This window comes from Bos mutus, chromosome 22 (assembly GCF_027580195.1).
Source record: "Bos mutus isolate GX-2022 chromosome 22, NWIPB_WYAK_1.1, whole genome shotgun sequence".
In the NCBI taxonomy this organism is placed as follows: domain Eukaryota; kingdom Metazoa; phylum Chordata; class Mammalia; order Artiodactyla; family Bovidae; genus Bos; species Bos mutus.
This window is the reverse complement of record NC_091638.1, coordinates 2,078,502-2,098,941: the sequence shown is the minus strand read 5'-3', so window position 1 is coordinate 2,098,941 and position 20,440 is coordinate 2,078,502. Positions and strand designations below refer to the sequence as shown.

Below are 20,440 nucleotides of genomic sequence, written 5' to 3'. Positions count from 1 at the left end.
CCCAGACCCCGCAGCCCTGACCACAGAATCAAGGCGCAGAGAGCAAAAGGTCCTGAGATTCGAGAGAGAAGAGATTTTGGAGTGAGAGAAATTACCCTTCACTGGTTTTGAGTGTCTTAGATGCAGGGAGAGAGGAGTTCACTTCTGCTGAAAGCATGAGTTTAAATATATCTGAATTTACTATTTTAAGCCATATTTTGACATCGGTAATTGTATAGTTAAACCAATTTTAGTTTTATTTAAATTCTTACCAATCAGATTATTTTTTTAATTTCTTAGATTAATACTCCTAGCTAATGGTCGCCCAAGATGAGACCTACAAGAATGAATAATAATTAATATTTAGGAACATTCTAAGCTAGGGTTTTTCCATGTAAAGGTATATTGAACTATATATTTTTTGTTCCTAGCATTTAAATGTGGATTATTATTAACAAAAATAGAGATACACTTGTCAGGTACACTTGCCATTTTCTGTCATGACATATTTGTTTCTGAAAAGTTTTTGATAAAACAATTTTTATCCTGTGTTAAGTTTTTTCTGTGAATTAGATTTGTCAACTATTTAATTCTCGTGAAATTACAGGTATACTTCAAAATATGTTTAAAAATAAAATTCAAAAATGCTGTGTGTATTTGCAGGAATGTTAAAAACATAACTAATTCTACTTCATGTAACACATCGACTATTCAGTGGTGGGTATAAATGCTCTCATGAAAAGTACAACTCTACTGAATCCTACTATAGAAACAGATTATTTATTCAGTGTTTTTTTTTCTTTTTGCCTTCTCAGTATTTACATTTTTTTGGGAATGAAGTTAAATGTCCAAGTTTTTTTAAAAAAAATAGCTGTGTGGGAAGTTTTTCAGACTCTGCTCTTTGCTTTTCATCATAAACACATGGTGAGAGAAATACGCCACATGGCTAAAGATGGCCACCAGGGGGCGAGCTCACATCGCACTGATGAAGGCTAGTGGTGGCTGGCGAGAACCCCACTGGTGTGAGCGGTGTGAGCTCTCCAGTGATTGTAGCAGAGTGTGGACTGGCAGTGCTCCTCTTTGAAACATAGCTTAAAATTAGACTGGTTTCCGTTTGTCTTAAAGGAACTTTTCTTCTTTTCTTGGCTATTTGCTTCAAATTTATCTATGGAAACCAAATTAAAATGGTATCTGCATATATTTATTGTAATATTGATACTGATTTCATTGTGTTAAAGTTCTTGCTTTTATGGTAGTTATTAGCTATTACTGAATTTCTAATACATCAAAAATATTCAAAACTAATTCAGTGAATGTGTCTGTGATTGAATGCCATTATCTTTCACTTAAAATTCCCTAAATAAAGCATAAGAGCAAATAAAATTACATATGGGGTCACTTAGGGGAAAGTATGTGGCCTGGTGGAAAGAGCCCAGGTGTGAGGTCAGACAGCCCTGGGGTGGAAAATGATCAGCTCACTTACCTTACAGAGTTTCTTACGATGAGAATTAAAAATAATGTTTGTAAGTGGCCTCCTGAAAAGTGCATGTCCCTGTAGGGGAGGCATCGTGGTTTTAAATTCTAGCTTATCCACATACCAGCTGTAGGACCTTCAGAGAACTACTTTCTTTTAGAGTCTAAGTTTCTTTTGTATATTAGGATAGTAATAACTTATCCTAGAACTGTTTTATCTTCTGTAAAACATAAAAATGTGATCGTAGTAAGCATGTAACACCATAACTCGCTTGTTTCTTAAAAATATTCCTGATGTCTCCTGAGTGGGACTGTGTGGTTCCGTCTTGTTCTTTATATCTTTGTCCTGTTACAAGGTAAATTCCCCTGTTTATTTACTTTCAGGTTGTTTCCTGTTTTTTGCCAGTTCGAACAGTAAACATACTTGGCCTTACCTTTATATTTTGGTATTTTCGTTCTGTGGAGTAGATAGCCAAAAGTCATATTGCCCCATAAAGGGTGTCCTCAGAATTGTACGTTAATTCTTGTTGGCTTCCTCTTCAGAAAGTTCTGAGCAGTTTACACCTTCCCGCTAAAAGCATCAGCCTGTTTCTGTGTCTCGCTGCCTCTGCCAGCTTCAGACGTTAATTAGACTTTTTTCCCCACTAATCTAATGGGTGAACCTCTAGTAAGAGTATTTGTTTTAATATGTGGTTATTTATTGGCCGTTTGTATTTTCTCCAAAGGGAATTACTTGATTCACATTCTTTGTCCATTTTTATATTCCTTTATATCCCTTAAGAAGTTTCTTGTATTAGAAATACTCAATGCCATGTCTGTTACACTACATGTATTTCCTCATGTTCTATCTTGTCTCTTTATTGTCTGCTTTAGACAAGTGTTGGATTTTTTTTAATAGATTAAAAAATACCTGTATCAGTCTTTTTCTTCATGGCTTCTAGTTTTTTCATCTTGCTAAAGAATATGTCCGCACTCCAGTAATATAAAACACTATTCTTAATTTTAAATACCTATTCTTCAAATTGTCTTTAATCCATTGTAATTTATTTTTACCTGCCATTTGACATAGACAGCTTCATCAAATTAGAGAACCAAACAGTCCTTCCTGCATTATGTATTTAATCTGTTACTTCATTCCGTTTTGTCTGGCAAATATTTACTGTATGGAATTGTTTCTGTTTTTGTACCATACTGTTTAGCTTACCATAGTTTCGTGGTATACTGGAATATTTATCAGACAAAGTGCCCCCACCTTTTTCCCCTGACTTTATTGGAAATTCTAGTTTTTATGGAAACTTCAGAATCATTTAGTTCAGTTAAAAAGATAAACATAACCCTTTGGGATTCTGATTCGCTTTATAATTTCTGTATTCATATAGAAAGCTTTATTATTATTTTCCTTGGTGTATTTATTTAAAGCTACCCACCCAGGTAGAAAGCTGTATTATTATTTTCCTTGGTGTATTTATTTAAAGCCTACCCACCCAGGAGAATAGAGTGTCAGATTCTATGTCAGTGTCTTTCAGTAAAACTTTATAGATTTTTAGATTAAATTTATTCCTATGTAGTTTATCATTTTGTCCTTTTATAGGGTCTTGTTATTTATTGGTAGTTTAGAGAAAAGCTGTTGGTGTTTATTTATCTTGTAACTGGCTGCTGTCAAATGAATCTTTTAATTTGTGCTAATTGGTGGAATCTATTGTATTTTAGGTACACAGTGATACTATCTGCAAATAAATATTTATTTTGGGTTTTTAAAATTTGATTTCTTTGTTGCATTAGCTACAGCATACAAATGAATGGATTATCCTAGAGGTAGTAGAGACTTAAGACTCATGTAAAGAGTGAACTCATTAGTGTTTTGAACTTTAACATGTTTGCTTTTGGTGTCTGGTCAATAATTTCATCATTTTTAGTCAGGTTCTTTTTATTCCTCTTTTTTATGTTTTAAATTATGAAATTATCATAATGCATTTACAGGAGATTTAGAAAACAGAACAAAATTATGTATTTCCATTATATATTACAATTAGTTTTTTAATACATAAATTACGATTTTTAGTTAGAGTTTCAATATCAAACTCTCAGAAATTAATAGAGTGCATAGACAGAAAAGTAGAAGGATACAGTAGACCTGAAAAGCACTATGAAGCAATTTACCATAATTAAGATTTATACAATTTTCACACAACAGCAGGCTGCAAATTCTGTTTAAGTTCCCATAGACTATAAACCAGGAGACACTGGACCACATCCAGGAATGTAAAACAAAGGGCAAAAGTTTTATGGTCTAAAGGTACTGAAATCTTAGAGCATCTGTTCTCTTATTATGTTAAAAATCAATATCAAAAGATGCTTGAAAATAACCCACGTATTTTCAAGTGCCATGTGACGTTCACCAGAGATCTTTGACTTAGCCATTGAAAGCCTTTCAGTGAAGAGACTGAAAAAGCACAGAGTGTGATTACAGAGAAGACAGCATTTAAATTAATCAGAAATTAGTATCAAAGATACTTTAAAACCCACATGTAGGCAGAGTCTTCTTATTCTCGTTATACCTAAGTCATAATGGTTGAGTTGCATGTTTGAAAGCGTATTTTGAGAAATGGATCCTTTTCTAATGGTTCAGCCGTTAATCTTGATTCTGAATGAGATAGTATTTAAGTAATGCTAATACTCCCAATTGTGATGGACAGGGAGGCCTGGCGTGCTGCGATTCATGGGGTCGCAAAGAGTCAGACACGACTGAGTGACTGAACTGAACTGAACTGAATACTCCCAATTAGTGTGATTATTGTTATTTTCAGTTAGGACCTCAATGTAATGAATTTTGAGGGGATACAATTCAGTCCATTATTAGAAGACAAGGACTGCAGAACAAACACAAATAGAAATGAGAGTCTGAGTGAGACAGAGTGCTCCTGTCTCCACTTGGAGGTCTGTGTCTTCCTCCTCCATGGTTGATACTGAAAAGGTCTTATGCCAGTGTCTGTCCTCTCTCTTCCTCCACTCCCTTCCATAGCATTCATTTTTAAAACCACAGTTCCCTGAGATTCTACAGTTACTAATCTAAGATTCTTGTCACTTAGGGCCCATTCATTTTGTTTTTGTGTGTGTGTGTTTTATTTCTTAGGGGCCATTCATTTTAAAGGCTCTTATCTCTTTTTTATTCTAGCAACTTCTCATAGTTTAATTTTTGATTATAATTTCCTTTAATCCGTTTTCTCTTTACCCTTTGTGGAACTCATATTATTTGGAAGTTGAACCTTCTGAATTGATTGTTTATCTCTCGTCTTTAATGTTTTCCAGCTCTCCTTTTTGTTACACCGTTTGAGATCTAAGCCTTTTATACATTGGAAGTCTTTAATTTTCCAGAGTTCACTCTTCCTTGTTCTGTTTCTTGGTACTAATGTAGTTATTTATATTAGTTTTCTTTTAACTGAAGTAAAATATAAACATGAACAGATGGTAAGTGTGACCAGTTATCGGGAAGTAGGCAGATGCATGTAGCTCTCACGTTAGGAAAGAAATAGTAGGACGTTACTAGTACCCCAGCTACTCTCTCCGCCCTCCTGCTTTAAGATAACTCTGTCCTGACTGGAAACACAGAGGACAGTTGTACATGTTTGGCGTTTTTCTCCCAGACTATGTTGGTGAAATTTATCCATGTTCTTGCCTGTAGCAGTGCTCTGTTTATGTTGTATGTGTTGGCGTGGATTTTCACTATGGTGGTGGTGGTTTAGTTGCTAAGTTGTGTCCCACTCCACAGACTGTCGCCTGCCAGGCTCCTCTGTCCATAGGGTTTCCCAGGCAAGAATACTGGAGTAGGTTGCCATTTCCTTCTCCAGGGTATCTTCCTGATCCAAGGATCTAACCCAGGTCTTCTGCACTGCAGGCACATTCTTTACTGCTGAGCCACCAGGGAAACCCTGCAGGTGATTTACTTGTAAACTGAGCCCATGAAGCAAGAGTGATGGACAGGGAATGAAAGAGGTGCATCAGTCAGAGATGGGCTGTTACAGTGGGGGCTGGCGCTCAGCCCTGCAGGCCCTCCGAGGAGCCTTGTGGACTGCCTGCCCGTCAGAGCTGCCTGCCCGAGGGATGCGGAGGGGTGCAGAGCATTTACCACTTTCCAGCACTCTTGCCTGGAAAATCCCATGGACGGAGGAGCCTGGTGGGCTGCAGTCCATGGGGTCGCCAAGAATCGGACACGACTGAGCGACTTCACTTTCACTTTTCACTTTCCTGCATTGGAGAAGGAAGTGTTCTTGCCTGGAGAATCCCAGGGACGGGGGAGCCTGGTGGGCTGCCATCTCTGGGGTCGCACAGAGTCGGACACGACTGAAGCGACTTAGCAGCAGCAGCCGCAGCAGCAGGCCTCACTGGTTAGGGGTGGCCACCAGGGCATTACCTCCATGTGCTTGTGGGTAGTGCATGCATACATGCCTTTGAATGCTTTTTAACATGTGTTTTAAAATTTTAGAATTAACTAGAGGACACATCTTAGAAGGCTTCATTATAAATACAGAATAGAATGTAAGTGTAAGTATTATCAGTCTTGATATAAAAACAAATTTAATTGAAACCAGGATGTGGAAGGGAGAATGTAAGTGAAAAAGCTATATATGGGTGAAAAAAAATCTTTTTTTTGTAGGATAAACAGATACTATCTCAAATGGTACGTTATTTAAAATTATGATGGCAACTCTAGCTACTAGGTATAGTTACAAGGCAGAAACAGAAAGTAGTTGATGTCTGGTGAGTGTAAGTGGGTTGCGAGGAATGCTTGTTCGGGAACAATTCAGTAAGACTTGAATTTTCTACCATACACGGGTTAATTTAATAAATTATATTAAAATTTTAGTTTCCGTATACTGATACAGAAGAATCTTTAGGATTTGTAAGTGGAAAAAAAGCAAGTTATACAACAGTGAGTTGTATGTAGCTCCAGTTTTGGTGAGTATTGTCTTGTGGCGCACACACACACACACACACACACACACATGCTGCAAAGTCGCTTTAGTTGTGTGTGACTCTTTGCGAACCTATGGCCTGTCACCTGCCAGACTCCTCTGTCTGTGGAATTCTCCAGGCAAGAATATAGGAGTGTGTTGCCATTTCCTCTTCCAGGGATCTTCCTGACCCAGGGATTGAACCCATGTCTCCTGTGGCTTCTGCATTGCAGATGGTTTCTTTACCACTGAGCCGCTGGGGGTGTCTGCATATGTGTACACACACACACACACAGACACACACACACACACATATATGCATGTATACTTGTATTTGTGTGATAAAGTTGGAGAAAAGGTTGAAAATGGGGCAGAGAGATGAAGGAAATAAGTGAGACCGTTTTGATTTGTGCAGATATATTTATTGCCAAGTGAAGTAAGCCAGACACAGAATGACATAGCCTGTATGATTTCACTTATACTTGAAAATATAAATATATGAAAATATAAAACAGTCAAAACCATAGAAGCAGAGTAGAACGGTGGCTGCCAGGGCCCAGGAGAAAGTGATGATCAGGGATGCAGAGTGTGTAAGTGATATGTGCAGCGTGGTGCTTACAGCTAGCTATCAGCACCGCGTTGTACACTCAGCATTTTTTAAGGGTAGATCTTACAGGTTAAGTGTTCTTACCACAGGCACACACAGCGGCATTTGCAAATAATAATGACAGTGCGGAGATGAGAGGAGACTTTTAGGTGTGACAGATAATGGCTGTGGCCCTGATGCTGGTGATGGTCTCATGAGTGTATGCTGTGCTGGGCTAAGTCGGTTCAGTCGTGTCTGACTCTTTGCGATCCTATGGGCGGTGGCCCAGCAGGCTCCTGTTGCAGGGATTCTCCCGGCAGGAATCCTGGAGCGGGCTGGCATTCCCTCCTCCAGGGGCTCTTCCCGACCCAGGGATCCCGTGTCTTTAAAAGTCTCCTGCCTTGGCAGGCAGGCCACCTGGCGCCTCCCGGGAAGCCCTTCACGAGTGTGCACTTATTCCCAAACCATTGACTTGTATTTACTAAACATGTTAAGCTTTTCATGTGTCAGTCATACCTCAGTAGATTGGTTTAAAAGGACTATTAAGTATTCCTATACGATAAAACTGAAAAATCTTTAATGGACTAGCCTGATTAAAATTTCCGAGTTTATATGTTCAATTTATATCTTTATTTTGTCAAGAAAGTAGTAAACTAAAACTTACTTTACTTTTCTCTTTAACCTGTAAAACCTGATTTAAAACTTTTAATTTGAATATTGGTTTAGTAGTGCCCAGGATAGCATCATAACAGGTAACATATTGCAGAAATGGATCTTCTGTTTTTTGAGGAAGGATAACATTTTGTTCTGCAATTTGGGAAGTTAAAAATATATGTGCACCTAATTCCTCCTTTTCTCCTGAGGCCTCTTAAGCTGCTTATTTCTCTCCCTCCCCTTCTTCTACCCGTGTCCCTGAGCTGAGGGCTCCTGTCACCCAGCGCAGTGAGACACGCACCACGCAGGGAGACGAAGTGCTTAGATCCTAGAGGGAGCACTTTCTGTGGGTGGGAAGAGAGCTTGAGTCTGAAGGTCCGAGGGGTGCTGCTTTTAGCTGTTATCCTTATGAATATTCAATTTGGGGGTAAAATGATAATTAAAGCCACAATAGGATTTATTATTCCTGTTATTAATATATGACTACAGTAAGTTGGTATAAATACAGTAATGGTGAAGAGGCAAAACTCTCTTCAGGTGAAAACATATTTGGATCTTTCCTGAAAATTAGATGAAATTAAGAGTTAGATTTAACTATGTTGTTGAAAATTAATTCTCTAAAACACGCGTGAACACGCATACCCCCATTCCATATAGCATCAGCGTATGCTCTCTTTTTAACTAATGTAGAAGGGTTGATGTTGAAAGCTGGTTGCTGCATTCCTCTTTCGGTATTTTCAGTTATAGCTGCGTGTGTTTATTACCTGGCAGATCTCTTACGCTCTGACCCTGTGTGAGCTGCAGTCATTAGCAGGAAGATTAGGTGACTTAGAGGACGGTGATTGGCTGCAGCATGAAAGCAACTTAGAGGGTTGATTTGTGCAAAGCACAGTGACCTAAATCAGGTACGTCCTCACCGCCCCGGGCTCTGCGAGGGACTGCTGTAGTACGCTATCAGAAACGAGGTGTTTACCTACCACTATGGAAAGATTTCGCCTGAAGAAGTTACTTGTATGTACCTACTTATGATCTTGTGTGTTACTTACAAACCAGTTTGAATCTTTCAGAGTGTAATAGTGAAGCTAGAAGAAATGTCAGGCTTATTATTATTAGCACTGGCTTAGAATAGTGATCATCATCCTCTGGGTCTTTGGCTGTGCAAGTCATCTGCTGAAAAGTAAATCCTTGCAGTGTTGTAGCAGTTTTATTACTTATTCTGTAAAATATATATTTTTGATTAGTTGGTATTACTTGAATGAGGCTTTAAGCGGTTTTATATGGCTAAGGTATTAGGAAAGAAATTACTTTGTCTTAATGGTTAAATATGTTTTGAAGCTAAGCTGAAGTATTTGATAATTCTGAAATTGCTCTCCATGGTTAATAATCATACTTTATGGGAGGTGTTCCCTTTTGGGCTCTAGCCATCTGTCTTACAGTAATTCACTTTGTGATGGGGATCGTCTAATGCTGTTGTAATAGTGGATTTTGTAACCCTCAGGCATCAAAAGAGGAAATAGGCCGAGTCTACAACTGTATTGTTAAATAACCTTTTAGCATTCCCTTTCCTCAATTTTATGCCTTTGACATTTTGTTAAAAATCTCATTTTTGATCATTTGACCAAAACAGTACAAATTGTGGATTTTGCCTTAGTAACTATGAGAGGTAATAGTAAGATGTGTTTGATACAATGCTTAGTTTTGTTTGATGTTGCTGGGCATTCCTACTTGTAAATTGACGTTTGATTTTATAATGGGTTAATGCTGGGCTTTTTTGTTGGAAACTGATTGATTAAATTCCACACTATTGAGTGCCTTTCTATGTTTGACCGTTAATTGTGCTCACAAGGAGGTGTATCCCATGTAAATTTTTCAGCCCAGTGTCTTGTCCTTTGGAACACACTCAGCAGTCAGTGCATTTAACCAAGGGCAGGCCCTGCTTGGTGCTGAGCAGACAGCGGTGAGTGGAACAGACTCGATTCCCTTCTGCTTGGAGCTGATTGTTTAGACTGGAAAAGTTAGGCAACTAGTTACATAAACATGTCATTACATGTTTTCATAAATACTGTAAAGGAGCACTGTGTGTTCTCGGCCTGTATAATAGTGACCTTGTGCTGTTGTCTCCTGGCTAAAGAACCACAAGTCCCTTAAGCTTTGTGTGTGTGTAAAACGAGAAGATTGAACTGGAAAAGTACGCCCCCATCCATACCTGTGTAAGGCCTGGAATGGAGAAGATAATTCACTCACCCCTTGATGTCTTATCATGGGGAGCCCCCCCCGTAAATTAATTGATAAGCTGGCAATTTGATTATATTACAGTTTTTGATTCACTGATGTAGCCCCAGTATCTGGAATGATGCTTGGGCACATAGTGTCCACTCAGTATGCATTTTTTGAATAAATGGATGAATCCAGGCTCCTAGTCATTATTTAAGGAAATGAGACCTCTCTGTTATGTTTTCTATCAGATCCATGGGGTCAGAGTTAATAACGAGGGAAAGGGTAGGCAAATAGACCGTATTTGTGAGGGGTTTCCTGGCTCTTTCCTGTTGATTTTTCAGTGAAAAAAATCCAGTGAAATTCTAAAAATGCCTGGCTAACGATAACCCCTGGCTGACCAAAGCTGGGTGATGTTGACGGAGTACCTGCTGCACCTGCTGCGGCCCCATTCTCTGGGCCGTCGCGCACGTATTTTCCTTCCTGCTTGTTTTCTGTACATCTTAATTATTGATGGAGTTGACGTAGTTTTTTTAAAAGCCCATTTCAGAGTTAGATTTTATTATTCTCATTTCTGGGAGAAGGCAATGGCACCCCACTCCAGTACTCTTGCCTGGAAAATCCCATGGACGGAGGAGCCTGGTGGGCTGCAGTCCATGGGGTCGCTAAGAGTCGGACACGACTGAGTGACTTCACTTTCACTTTTCACTTTCATGCATTGGAGAAGGAAATGGCAACCCACTCCAGTGTTCTTGCCTGGAGAATCCCGGGGACGGGGAGCCTGGTGGGCTGCCGTCTCTGGGGTCGCACAGAGTTGGGCATGACTGAAGCGACTTAGCATAACATAGCATAGCATTCTCATTTCTGTTAATTTATATATACTTAGTGGGCTCCCCAGGTGGCGCTAGTGGTAAAGAACCCGTCTGCCAATGCAGGAGACATCAGAGATGTGGGTTTAATCCCTGGGTTGGGAAGATCCCCTGGAGGAGGGCATGGCAACCCACTCCAGTCCTCTTGCCTGGAGAATCCCATGGACAGAGGAGCCTGGTGGGCTACAGTCCATGGGGTTGCAAAGAGTCAGACAGGACTGAGCAACTTAGCACGCATATGTGCTTGGTAGCCCAAAGTAAGTGGTTTCTGTGTGTTTTTGGTGTGTGTGCTGAAGTAGAACTGGAATGAGGATCTCCTCATAGCCACAGTGCCATAAGTATTTGATTTATAATTTCAGATAGACCCTGAGGAGGCTTTCCATCTGTCCGTGACTCTTGTGCTTTGTACTGAAGTTTCTGACAACGAAGTATCTACTAACAATCTCCTTTATTATTGGAGGCCGTCACTTGCCAACTTTTATGCTCCACACCTCTTTGAGTTCTCTTGCTCTTACATTCTTTGACCTCTTCACTTTTTTCCTTTGTAACTTTCCTTAAAGCTCAGATTGTCTTTAGTGTTAATCATGGTATGTGTTTGAAATAAAATTTTCTGAAGCTTTGTTCCAGTGTCGGAATCTACTCACTTCCTCCTCTGTCTGTTGACAAAGCATTTTTTTCAGGGCTTCAGAATTTTTTCTGTGGGAATCATGTGATTGCCTGAGTTTAAAATTTGCCATTTTAAATTACTTTAACTTTCCATATACCTTTTACTCCTCTTCCACTTATTTTAGAGTAATGCATTAATCAAAAATGCCAAGTGAATTCTTGAGAAACTATGAATATCATTATTTGGCTTTTTATTTTGTGAAATAGCAATCATTGATGATTTCCCCCCTTTAGATTAAGAAAGATTATTAGCTTACTCTTAAGGTTTTTGCCCATAAATTTAAAGTTTTTTAAATATTAAGTTCAACTCTTGGTGATGGATGGGATGAGTTTGGGAATATTTGGAAGACACTTGCGTTTTGTAGGACAACATTACTATTTATATATACTTTGATAGATTGCCCTAGGAATCCTGGGAAAATATTCTGACATACAAATCAGCCTTTAGAGCACTACTTAACAGATTTAGAGTTGCTTGTAATAGAGAGTATATAGTAACTTCACTGTTTTCTTATGAATTGAAATGTATGTTTCCTTTTCTGAAGGATGAAAACAGTGTGAATGAAGTGAGAGTGGTCCCTATAAAGTCTCCTAAAGTGGTTGAGGGCAGGAAGCAGCCTCTGTCGCAGAACGATTGAAATATGCGAGGCTGAGGTCTGTAAACGAGAAGGCAGTGGCACCCCACTCCGGTACTCTTGCCTGGAAAATCCCATGGACGGAGGAGCCTTGTAGGCTGCAGTCCATGGGGTCATGAAGAGTTGGACACGACTGAGCGACTTCACCTTCATGCATTGAGAAGGAAATGGCAACCCACTCCAGTGTTCTTGCCTGGAGAATCCCAGGGACGGGGGAGCCTGGTGGGCTGCCGTCTCTGGGGTCGCACAGAGTTGGACAGGACTGAAGTGACTTAGCAGCAGCAGCAGCAGCAGCAGAGGTCTGTAACGTGACCAGGGATGTGGTGGGCAGACTGGAAAACATGGATGGATGATTGGGCTCCACCTAAACCACTGGGTCAGCATCTCCAAGACTAGGCACAGGAAGCTGAATTTCAACAAGCCCTCTCGGTATGTCTGAGTTTATAAGATGGCATAAATTCTGAAAATTCCCTGACTAATACAGTTCTAGATCCTCGTGAGAGTTACTTGCCTTCTCTTGGCATTTCATCCTAGGTACTTAGGAACGTACTTTCTATGAATAATTCTCCTAGACGGTCGTAATACTATTTCAGGATACATGCCGAATCTTCACATCATAATAGATACTTGTTTCTGTAATTGTTAAGTCTTTCTAATTAATCTAGTTTTAAAGCCATGGGGCCAGTGAGAGGGCGTGTTTGGTTTCCTCACTGTGATTCGGTGAAGTGCGGGCTCCTCTGCGGCTGTGCCCTGTGCCTGGCACGTTCGCGTGGCGCCTCGCCTCACAGTTCCTTCTGGGGCGAGTGATGCTTGTAGACGAGGGCGAGGTACGTACGTGACCTGGCTTTTCAGAAGATTGCACGTTTCAGTCTGCCTCTGTATTCACGTGGCTAAAATAAATCAAAGCAATAAAAAAATGAAAACAAACCCCAGTAAGTTCAGAGTCCACTCTTCCTGCCAGAGGTAACCGGTTTTGCCGTTTGCTTGTCTGTCCTTTCAGCGGTCGTCGTGTATATTCAGACAGTCCTCTTCTGGGGACTTCCTGCACAGAAAGTGTGACAGCGCGCTGTACATGCAGTCTCTGCCTTGTGTGTGTCACTTATAACGGGTGGTAAATGTTCTTCATGTCAGTGCAGAGTGTCTTCACTTTTTAGCAGCTCGGGATTCCGATTGGGGCATTGCCATTCCTCTTTGCAGGGACCCTGGGGATGCTTTCAAGTGTTTTCCAGTTACAAGCTGTAGTAAGTAACCTTGTACCTATGTCATTTCATATACAGAGAATTTAAACTTTCTGTGTGATCTTATGTGGATAATTCTTAAAGCTGTTTTCTTCTATATTATAGAGTAGATATATTCTGAATAATTACCTTATTTTATACATAAAAACTTGAAGCCATGGCAAAATAATTTTCTTAAGATTAGAGTCAGACAAGCTTGCATTGATACACTTATTAAGGGTGCCTTTTTTATTTTTCATTTATTTGAGCTTTCCCAGTGCCTTGGATTTGTTTCATTCTAGGCAGGCTTTATAAGGACTGGCTTGTGTGGCTTACTCATCTGAGGTTAAGAATGAAAACATTTTGATGTCGAGGTGGCTCTTGGCTTTTGCTATTTTTAGTTTTCCACTATGTTCTTGAAGTTAAAAAATGAAGAAGAGTTCTTTTCCTAGATGCAGATTTAAAAGTAACTGACATGTTAAATTGAAACTTGAATTTATTCTTTTTAAAAATTACCAGAATTTCATGTTTATTGTAACGGAAAAGTAAACACTCCAGGATTGTCTGTTTCTGCTTCCCCAGCACCCGTGTGACGGTGTCAGTGGCTTGACGTTTAACCTTTCAAATATTTGCTATTTACATGCATTATTTGTGTATATTTTTAAAAGAAGCAAAATAAAATTGTACTTCGTATGGTATAGTAACTTAATCCGTGTTTAGAAATATGGCTTAAAGCATTATCCTAAGATGGTAGAATTTAAAATGCAGTATATTTGTTTCAGAAATGCATTTCTACCGTGAAATATCAATGACTTCATTCTGAGGGATTTTAAGATATAGCCATGTGCACCCTGCATTTTTTAAGCAGTTTTATTGGTTTATTTATTTGGCTGCACTGGGTCTTGGTTGTGGCATGTGGGATCTTTGATCCTCACCGCAGCATGCGATATTTTCCTTGTGGTGTGTGAGCTCTAGGTCCCCAACCAGGGACAGAGCCGGGGCCCCTGTACCGGGGGCGCAGTCTTAGCCACTGGACCACCAGGAAGGTCCCTGGACCCTGCTTATTTTGTTGAATTACTTGTACTGTGTTGAGATAGGCAGTGTGTGTGCCTACTTAATATTTGCCTTTATAACAAACTGCCTTTCTGACTTATGTTTCACAGTTGTTGGAAAGGAGATAATGTTTTTAAGGGAAGGGAGAAATACAGATACCTGCTCCCTGTTTTTTTTTTTTTTTAACAGTGGTAAGTGTTGTAATTTTTCCAGACCTCAAAAATTTTAACTTTATTTTACAAGTTACCTGTGAAAGCATTCTCATTGAAAACCCAAACATTAACAATAAAATAATATTCTCACTTGGCTTCCAGTTGCTTACTCAAGGCTTCACAGAGTCTAAGGAAAGCAAAGTGGGTGAGCTGTGAGAAGATGAGTTTTCAGACATTCTCTGTGTTACATGCCCCCTTTTTCACACGTGGCAGTATTTTTCCATGATAGATGTTTAGAGGTCAAAGAATATGCGTATTTTAAATAAATAAATACTGTAAGCTTGCCCAGCCTCAGCTGTTTCTGTGTTAGCTAATTATTAGTAGTATATCTAAACATGTAATCCATCTTTGATAGAAATGAGAGGTTATTATTGTTGTTAGGGAAGAGAGAAAAAGTGTATTGTTTTGCTTCCTTGGCAGTTGTTCTTGTGAAATGGAAGTTTGGAATGGGAGCAGTTAATCCTTTTAGAATACACAGAGTGCTTGCTACCTCTTGGATCATACAACCCGTGTCTTTTGGTTAATAGCCGTGGCTTCTTTTTCTGTATCTCCCTACATGCTTAGTGACTACATTGCATGAATTCATTGAAGGGAACTTAAAGGTTTCATGAGTGTGACGTGCTTAATGGATGGATGATTTATTAGTTCTTTATTCTTGTATGTGTTTCCTGCTTTAGCCTCTGCTCATTTCTAGAGTGTGGCTGCTCTAAGTTAGTTTAATCACAAATACAGTCTTCTTTCTTAGTTCTTTACATGAAAATGTATCATGGTCTACACGGCCTGCCACCCAATTCTTTACGTATAAAGCCTTAGCAAGTTATTTAACTTACAAGTGTCATGTATTGAATTGATCCCAGTCCTTAGAGTCATATACCTCCCTGATATCCAGGTTTGTTTGATTCTGCAGTTGGGATATCTAGCCTCTCTCCAGAAATTCAGTTTGGATATTGAGATCTGCTTTTCCTAATACACTGTGTCTGTTTCTGAGTTTTGATTAGCAAATAGTGAGGGTTTGGACAGCAGCGAATTTATTTGAAAATTTAATCAAATTGATTCAGTTCCTGAGTTTTAAGATATGAGAATTAGGACACTGAGAGTTTAGATAGCCAGGAAATAGTTATATATGAATTTACTTTGTATGCCCTGAAAAAAAAGCTATTCCCCAAAGTAAGATATTTTAAGGTCAAGAGTTGGAAGAGACCTTGAAAGATCATTTTATCCAAGCAAACTCCAGTTTTGCTCCTTTCTGAAACACTTTGATCCTTCCAGTGATGCTTGGCACGGAAAGTGATGAGAAGCTGACTGTGTGATGTGTCCTTCTGATCTGTTGTTCTAAGTGGAGAGGAGGCGCAGGGCAGTTGGAATAGCCACAAGGGCCATGGGGATGGCTTGGTGCTTGTCTTCCTGTGGAACTTGAAAAATATAATCTGATGGGTCAAGTAACTTTCTTCTGGGAAACTAATAGTAAGTGGAATACTAACAGGGTTGTAATTAATATTATTTTATTTTTATTCAGTTCTCTTATATTCATTTGCCTCTCTTGCCTACAAAGTTATCATTTAAAGCTTAAGAACCTTTAGAGAGAACAGATTACTTATTTCCTTCTTGAAAGCTTTTTTACCATCCCTCCTGCTTTGGGAGGTATGTGCTGTACTTAATCACTCAGTCTGGTCGGACTCTGCGACCCCATGGGCTGTAGCCTGCCAGGCTCCTCTGTCCATGGGCATTCTCCAGGAAGAATACTGGGGTGGGTTGCCATGCCCTTCTCCACGGGATCTCCCTGACCCAGAGATCGAACCCCGGTCTGCCGCATTGCAGGCAGATTCTTTACCATCTGAGCCACAGGAAAGCCCAAGAATACTAGGGTGAGTAGTCTATCCCCTCTCCAGTTGATCTTCCCCTCTCAGGAATTGAACTGGGGTCTCCTGCATCCCAGGCGGATTCTTTACCAGCCGAGCTACCAGGGAAGCCCGGGAGGAGTGTAGTGCTCTAATTTTGTTTGAACAGAAACATTGTCCATTTCCTGGTGCTCATCTTCCTCCTGCTCATTGCCCTCTTAATTGCACCTGGCTCCTTTCTGCTCCTTTCTGGCTTTTTGGCCCTTTCTGGACATCCTTTTACTTCCTTTGTCTCTTGCTTTGATCCTCTGATAGAGGCGCTGTGGGACGGGGTCTCTCCAGTGTGGGTCTGTGCTGAATGAGGTTCTGTTTTCTGGATTCCTGTGTACTACACACGTGCATTCTCCGTGAAGGGATCCAGGTCACACTCGAAGTTCAGACAGGCCTTTGTGACATCAGTCAGTTCTCCCTCAGAATCTTTGTCTGCCTTTTCAAAACTTGAGTGTCATCCTCTGTCGTGTATCCCAGACCCAGGTTTGTTGAGCACAGGAGGGTCCTTGTCCCCCGTCCCCTGCTCCTTGTACTCTGCTCTCCAGTCTCTGTTACCTAAGGTTGAGCAGATTTCCCTGAGGTGCTAGAAGTGACAGGTGGTGTCCCCCTTGTCTGCCTTGCCCACAAGTGGAGGTGCATTGTGGGCCTCAGGAGCTGTGCCGGGAGGTCTGGGGGGCCGTGGAGTGGGGGTGCACTGCAGGCCTCAGGAGCTGTGCCGGGAGGTCTGGGGGACCTTGGAGTGGGGGTGCACTGTGGCCCTCAGGAGCTGTGCTGGGAGGTCTGGGGGGCCGTGGAGTGGGGGTGCACTGCAGGCCTCAGGAGCTGTGCCGGGAGGTCTGGGGGGCCGTGGAGTGGGGGTGCACTGTGGCCCTCAGGAGCTGTGCTGGGAGGTCTGGGGGCCGTGGGTGGGGGTGCACTGTGGCCCTCAGGAGCTGTGCCGGGAGGTCTGGGGGGCCGTGGAGTGGGGGTGCACTGCAGGCCTCAGGAGCTGTGCCGGGAGGTCTGGGGGCCGTGGGAGTGGGGTGCACTGTGGCCTCAGGAGCTGTGCCGGGAGGTCTGGGGGGCCGTGGGGTGGGGGTGCACTGCAGGCCTCAGGAGCTGTGCCGGGAGGTCTGGGGGGCCGTGGAGTGGGGGTGCACTGTGGCCCTCAGGAGCTGTGCCGGGAGGTCTGGGGGGCCGTGGGGTGGGGGTGCACTGTGGCCCTCAGGAGCTGTGCCGGGAGGTCTGGGGGGCCGTGGGGTGGGGGTGCACTGTGGCCCTCAGGAGCTGTGCCGGGAGGTCTAGGGGGCCGTGGAGTTCAGGTGTGGGGGGAAGGGGCTTCTGCCATCTGTTTTCAGCCAGTGGCACAGAATCTTGTACATACTGAGTTCATGATAAGTAGTTTATGAGTAGTCTATCATGTTCCTTTGTAAGTTAAGTTAGAAGTCGAGAAGCAACATTAAAGCTAAAATTTTCTTTTAAAAATACTCTGTGTAATGTATTACAGTAAATACGGTTAGTGTTTTTGTTGAGCAGAAAAGTGGAACAAAACTGTTCAGAACTCAAAGGTGGACTGACCTTAGAGGTTAAATTTTGAGGTGACTTTTCCTTTGTAGACAAATAAAAAGTTCTTATAACTTTGGTTCTTGGTAATTTACGATTGAAAGTGAAACATGTTAAGTCTGTGGACTTACTTTTGACCATTGTACATTTAACCATAATCCAGTATCCAATATCTAATATAGGTGAGTTAAGTGGGATTCTTTCTGTTTAGAATACCTAAAAGCAAAAAAAAAAAGTGTTCTATATTGATATCTAAGGGTTTCCCTCAATCCCGATTCTCTGTAATTTCTGATAATCTTCTAATTTCTGAGAGTCGTTCCACTGAAGTGAATATGTATACCAGTTACTTAGTAATTTCCATGGAAGCCCAGAAAATCTTTGTCATTTCAGGTCTTTCCATTAGACTTTAGATGGTCTTCTGTGGATTAAAAAAAAAAAAAAGCCTGTAAACATACTTTTAAAAGAATATAGTTAGCCATAGTATGAATTCAGTTCTTTGACAGGAAGCTCCTCTGTTACGTATTTCTGGCCATCTCAAATAACACGCCTAGCAGTAGGCCCTCAGTGTATGTTGATTTCATGAATGAATGAGAATCATTTCTTTTTAGGGTCCTGATGAAGAAGCTGTTGTGGATCTTGGCAAAACCAGCTCAACTGTGAACACCAAGTTTGAAAAAGAAGAACTAGAGAGTAAGTTTTTTAAAATAACTTCTGTTTAGCAGTATAAAGTACTAGTGAATGTTAGTGTCCTTTAAGTTTTACTAATTATTTGTTGAAACTGTTGTTGTTGTTATTGTAGAGCATTCATTTACAAGAGTGTTCAACACTTTTCTAAACATAGTTTAAAGAATATATTGCAAAAACCTGTGCAACCAATACCCATATCTACAAAGAGAACATTCCTTGAAACATAAATATCAGATTGGTTTTCAAATTTTACTAATGGTCACCATTACTTACCTTGAAAATTGAATGCCACAATTATAAAATCAGTTAATTCTTTAATTTTTTTTTTCTGACAACCTGCTGCTGCTGCTAAGTCACTTCAATCGTGTCCGACTCTGTGCGACCCCATAGACGGCAGCCCACCAGGCCCCCGTCCCTGGGATTCTCCAGGCAAGAACACTGGAGTGGGTTGCCATTTCCTTCTCCATTGCATGAAAGTGAAAAGTGAAAGTGAAGTCGCTCAGTCGTCTCCGACTCTCAGCGACCCCATGGACTGCAGCCCATCAGGCTCCTCCGTCCATGGGATTTTCCAGGCAAGAATACTGGAGTGGGCTGCCATTACCTTCTCCGTCTAACAACCTGGGTAACTTGAATTAAGAGCAAAATATAATGTGCCAGAATAATAAGCCACAGTTACCACTGGTGTCATCTAAATATTCATTTTATAGGTCTGTTAATCAGCCTTTTAAAATACTTATAAAAACCTCAGCATAGAATTATGTAGCACATCAGTTATTTGCCAGTCTGTTTTCCCTGAGCAGGAAGAAGTCCTGACAAATGGTTTTGGTTTTCTTTCTTTCTTTCCTTTTTTCTGAAATAATTTTAAAAGTTACAGAAGACTTGCAAGGCTAGTACATGGTGTCCCCTGTATATACAGCTTTTTCTGATGTTAACGTTTTATTTAAGCATAAGTTTATGAAAATGAAGAAATTTCCCGTTTTTCATAACCTTGCCACTTTGGAAGAGTAATAATAGTTGGTAGTAGAACATCCCAGAATGTGGGTTTGTGTAATGTCATGTTGTGACGTGATGCTCTCATGGCGCAGATCATGGGTGTGTGGGCACGTGCCACGTGTGATGGCCTCTCTCACCTCTGGACCAGTGATTCGGTGATACCAGTACCTTACTGCTGGTGATGTTAACCCTGAACACTTGCTACGGTGGTGATCATAGGCTTTTATGTAGATCATAAATTTTGATAGATTTATTTTGGGGTCTTTTTGAGACCTACATTTAAAAAAAAAATTTATAATTTAATCATTTCATTCAGATGTTGAGACCTACATTTTTAGGTTAAAGTCTTCAGCTCAATGGAGCCATTGCTTTACAAAAAGAGTTGGAAAGAGACCCAAATAAGTGTTCTGCATGTTTACTTTCTGAGATGGACAAAACCCATTTTCAAAATTGACTTTAAAAGTTTAGGCTTACGAGGGCTTCTGCAGAGAGTTTTGTTTACCTAGAAGCTTGATTCTGTAAATTGTAGGCACTGGAGAGGTTAACATTTTCAGCAGTAATTTTGTTAGTTCAGCTGTACCGTGACCCACGTGGCCCGTCACTCTGTTGTCATCCTTCATGCAGGTGTGATCCAGAGCGTGAAGAGAGCCACCTGGCTGTGGTCCTGGCCCCCTTTGATTACCCAGCCTTTCGCTCTTCATCCTTTGTGCATCTCTGAATTTCACTGCAAAGTATGAGGGAGAGAGTAAGTTTATCTCAGAGTTTCACTGAATAGGGCTTTGATGAAATAAAGTTGTGATGGAGAACACGAAAGGAGAC

General features: G+C 40.8%; 1 protein-coding gene across 8 annotated transcripts in view; it reads left to right on the top strand.

The window, feature by feature from the left end:
• SLC4A7 (solute carrier family 4 member 7) overlaps window positions 1-20,440 on the top strand; it is a 124,186-nt gene that overhangs the window by 23,371 nt on the left and 80,375 nt on the right. For 6 of the 8 annotated variants that reach the window (XM_070359783.1, XM_070359781.1, XM_070359782.1 and 3 more), the window contains exon 2: window positions 18,550-18,631. In XM_070359783.1, coding sequence (XP_070215884.1) covers window positions 18,550-18,631 — 82 coding nt within the window. Of the gene's footprint in view, window positions 1-8,539; window positions 8,656-13,151; window positions 13,270-18,549; window positions 18,632-20,440 lie in introns of those variants that run through there. The other 2 variants (XM_070359780.1, XM_070359779.1) reach the window with 2 other exon arrangements.